This window comes from Pipistrellus kuhlii, unplaced genomic scaffold (assembly GCF_014108245.1).
Source record: "Pipistrellus kuhlii isolate mPipKuh1 unplaced genomic scaffold, mPipKuh1.p scaffold_m20_p_13, whole genome shotgun sequence".
Lineage (NCBI taxonomy): Eukaryota > Metazoa > Chordata > Mammalia > Chiroptera > Vespertilionidae > Pipistrellus > Pipistrellus kuhlii.
The window spans coordinates 38,401,791-38,405,174 of record NW_023425438.1 but is presented as its reverse complement, the minus strand read 5'-3'; the positions used below and the strand labels follow the sequence as shown (position 1 = coordinate 38,405,174).

Genomic DNA, 3,384 nt, shown 5'->3' with positions numbered 1-3,384 from the left:
TCAATAAAAATTAAAAAACAAAACAAACAAAACGCTCTCGCCCGGCCGTGTGGCTCGTGGTTGAGCGTCTCCCTAAAGACCAGGAGGCGGGGGGGGGGTGTAGACAGACCCCAAGTGGGAAGACCCTGAATGTGGTCCAGACCCTTCCCCCAGCTCCCGGAAATGACCCGCCATTACAAAGTGAATGGAGAGCAGGCTCGCTGCCCTGTCCAAGCCCGGCTCCCGGACACTGGGGTTGATGATTGACATGGCCGGGAGCCAGCCAGTGAGGCGGCCCCCAGGCCCTGGCCCCAGAGCCAGAGCCAGCCCCGCACAGTCTTCCTGGAGGCCAGTCAGAGGCTGAGGGAGGAGGCCAGGCTGAGGCCACCCTGGACATTGGAGGCTTCTGTGGTGACAGGTGAGAGGACGCGGGAGGAAGGACAGGGCTCTGGGGGTGGCCGGCTGCCCCGGGCCCTCCTCTGGCTCTCAAGGAACGCAGGGCCAGGCTGGGTGTCGGGCCCTTCAGCCACCTCTGCAGCCTGACCCTTTGCCGTCGAGGAGGAAGGGGCCTTTGCTGAGACTGTGCTGGGGACACAGCTTCCTGCAAAGTGCGGGCCTGGCAGAGGCACCAAAGGGCAACGGGCGCCTGCTCTGGCTGCTGCACAGTGGCACCAAAGTAGCAAGGGGCTGAGAGGAGAGGCAGGAAGAGGAGAAGTGGAGGGAGGGGTGATACTTTATATACCAGAGCTTTGAATCCGTTGTTTTATCAAATTGTCAGAACAACCTCAGAAGGCAGGCTTTGATTTTATGCTGCTGTACAGAGGAAGAGGCCCAGAGAGGTTAAGCAACATGTCCAAGGTCACACAGCTACGAAGGAATGGAGCCAGGCCAAATGCAGGCCTTCCTGACCCCACACGTGCTCCCTGCAGCTGTGTCCTACGTCCTGGGGCAGCAGCAGAGAGACAAGCCCTTCAGCAGGGGATCCACCAGGAGGTGGGAGACAGGGGGTTCGACGTGGCTTCCTCTCTCTTCCCCAGGGCTGCCTGGCTCTCTCTCTGGACTCGAGGCTCAGACCCACAAGCCTCCCATGGCGCCTTTTCACATCCGCAAGTACCAGGAGAGCGACCGCCCGCGCGTCCTGGACCTGTTCTCCAAGGGCGCAGCCGAGCATGCCCCCATCACCTTCCGCCACCTCCTGAGGCTGCCACAGACTCTTGTGCCCTTGCTTGGGGGGCCCCTGGCCCTGCTTCTGGTCTCTGGGTCCTGGCTTCTGGCCCTGGTGGCCGGCCTCGCCCTCCTGGCCGCCCTGAGGGTCCTGGCCAAATACCCCTGGAGCCAGTATGTGTCCAACTGTTTGCGCACAGACATGTGCGACATCAGCAAAACCTACCTGAGCGAGCCGGGCTCCTGCTTCTGGGTGGCCGAGCGTGAGGGGCAGGTGGTGGGCACGGTGGCAGCCCTGCCCGTTGGGGGGCCCGGCCTGCGGAAGGAGCAGCTGGAGCTTCTTCACTTGAGCGTGTCCTGGGAGCACCGGGGCCAGGGGATCGCCAGAGCCCTGGTCAGGACCGTCCTGCAGTTTGCGGGGGACCAGGGCTGCAGCAAGGTGGTCCTCAGCACCAGCATGCTGCAGCACTCCGCCCTGGCCCTCTACCAGAGCATGGGCTTCCGCAAGACCGGCCAGCACTTCTTTGCCAAAAGCTGGGAGCTCATTGCTGTTCCTGCATTTGAATTAACCTATCGGCTCCCCTTGGCTCAGGCCTCTGAGGTGCCAGGGCAGTGACAGGGCCTGTGATCTGTGTCCTTGTGGATTAGTCAGGACAACACAAGCTCTGCCGGTGTAACAAGCTCACCCCGAATCTCACTGTGACAGCTCAGTAAAGCTTCTGTTTGTTCACATCGAGCCCCACGGGGATGGTGGTGGTTCTGCTCCATTTAGTCTTCTTCAGATGCCACTGTTTTCATTTAACTAGTGATACAAGATTGTTCATAAAGTCAGTCACAAAAGAATAAACATTTACTTCGCTGGATTGTGTGAGTCAGCATTGCCCATGGGGCCTGGCTGGGCAGCTCTTTGGTCTCGGCTCTGTCCACACGTCCTGGGTGGCTGGTTCTCGTGCCGTGGGGCTGGCTGAGTGATGTGCCTGGGCTTCCTCAGGTGCCCGCAGGCTCGCTCGGGCATGGCTTCAGGGTAACTGAATGAGCCCAAGGGAAACAGAAACAAGCAAGTGCATCTCAAGCTTCTGCAGGTCTCACCTGCTAACATCCAGGCTCAGCGGGAAGGAGGGACCCGCCTCTGCAGCTGTGGAGGCTCCTGGCAGAGGGCCTTGCAGGGGATGGGGGATGGGTCCAGGTGAGAAGGTGGGTCCGGGGGCCATCGGTCTGCTCTAGGCCCATTGCTCTGCTGAAGGGTCTGAGAAGGGAGCCAGCCACAGAGAGTGGGATGTTGACTTCCAGGCTAAACCTGCAGGTCCTGGGACCCTGGTCGCACTGGCTGGGAGTTGGTGTCCAGGGAGAGAAATGGGGCCGCCCAGTTTCTCAGATCTGTGACACCTGGAACCCCCCCTTTGTCCCCAAAAGCCCGGAGACTCCAGGTTCTCACAGGTTCCTTCAACTTAACTGCTTCCTCTGGTAAGACTGTCAGATCGATTGTGAGGTGGGGCTGGAGCCCAGGGCTGTGTGCAGCTCCTGCACCCTTCCCCCTGGCGCATCTCCGGCACATCTGCCCCACAGATGTTCTGTTGCTCATGACTACGGCCCTCTCACCCAGTGTGCCCCTCACCGCGTCCCAGCTTCAGTGTATAATGGCAGGGACTGGGGTCCATGCTCCGTGACGGGCAGGAAGAGGCAGGGACCTGCTCCCCTCAGCTGTCTGGGCCCAGCAGGGGGCCCGCAGGCGGAGTTCCCGCATGGGCACCTGGTGCTGGAGGCCAGGGCTTCACGGGGAATCTGATTATGTGAATGGCTTTTAAAATAACAACTGAACGGGCTCACTGATTCCAGGCAGACAGGGTCCATGCCCTCCAGGGGTTTCCAGACCCAAGGAGCTGAGTTGGGGCCCTGGAGGGGCAGGGGCAGATTCGAGGTCATGATGGGGATGAGGGAATTCCTGGTAGGACGTCAGAAGGGCATGTAACCCCCTCGTTGGCAAGGGCTTCCCGAAGGGGCCAGGGCTTCTGCTCCCGAAACAGAAAACCAAGGACGAGTGTGTCCATCACCAGCCTCGCCGAGCGGCTCTCGTTCTCCCAGTGAACGAAGCTCCTTCTCTGCGGCCTCGCACCTGCTGTTCCCTCTGGAACGTTCTCCTTCAACCTCGCCTCCACCATCCTCTTTCTCCAGCTGAGTCGCAAGGATAATTGTTGGGATGATAATCTCTGGGCAGGCAATTGCAGATGGCGAACGTACTCA

The 3,384-nt window shown here is 60.3% G+C and overlaps 1 protein-coding gene across 1 annotated transcript; it reads left to right on the top strand.

Annotated features, from left to right (window-relative positions):
- The first annotated feature begins 265 nt into the window (after positions 1 to 265).
- On the top strand, positions 266 to 2,207 carry LOC118717543 (putative N-acetyltransferase 8B). The gene is made up of 2 exons (XM_045580909.1): positions 266 to 397; positions 1,017 to 2,207. Exon 2 carries the CDS (start codon positions 1,067 to 1,069, stop codon positions 1,757 to 1,759), a length of 693 nt encoding a protein of 230 aa, XP_045436865.1. The 5' UTR covers positions 266 to 397; positions 1,017 to 1,066; the 3' UTR covers positions 1,760 to 2,207.
- The last annotated feature ends 1,177 nt before the right edge of the window (positions 2,208 to 3,384 follow it).

Coding starts and splice junctions, on each gene's coding strand:
- LOC118717543 (XM_045580909.1), top strand. CDS start 1,067: ATGGCGCCTTTTCACATCCGCAAGTACCAGGAGAGCGACCGCCCGCGC.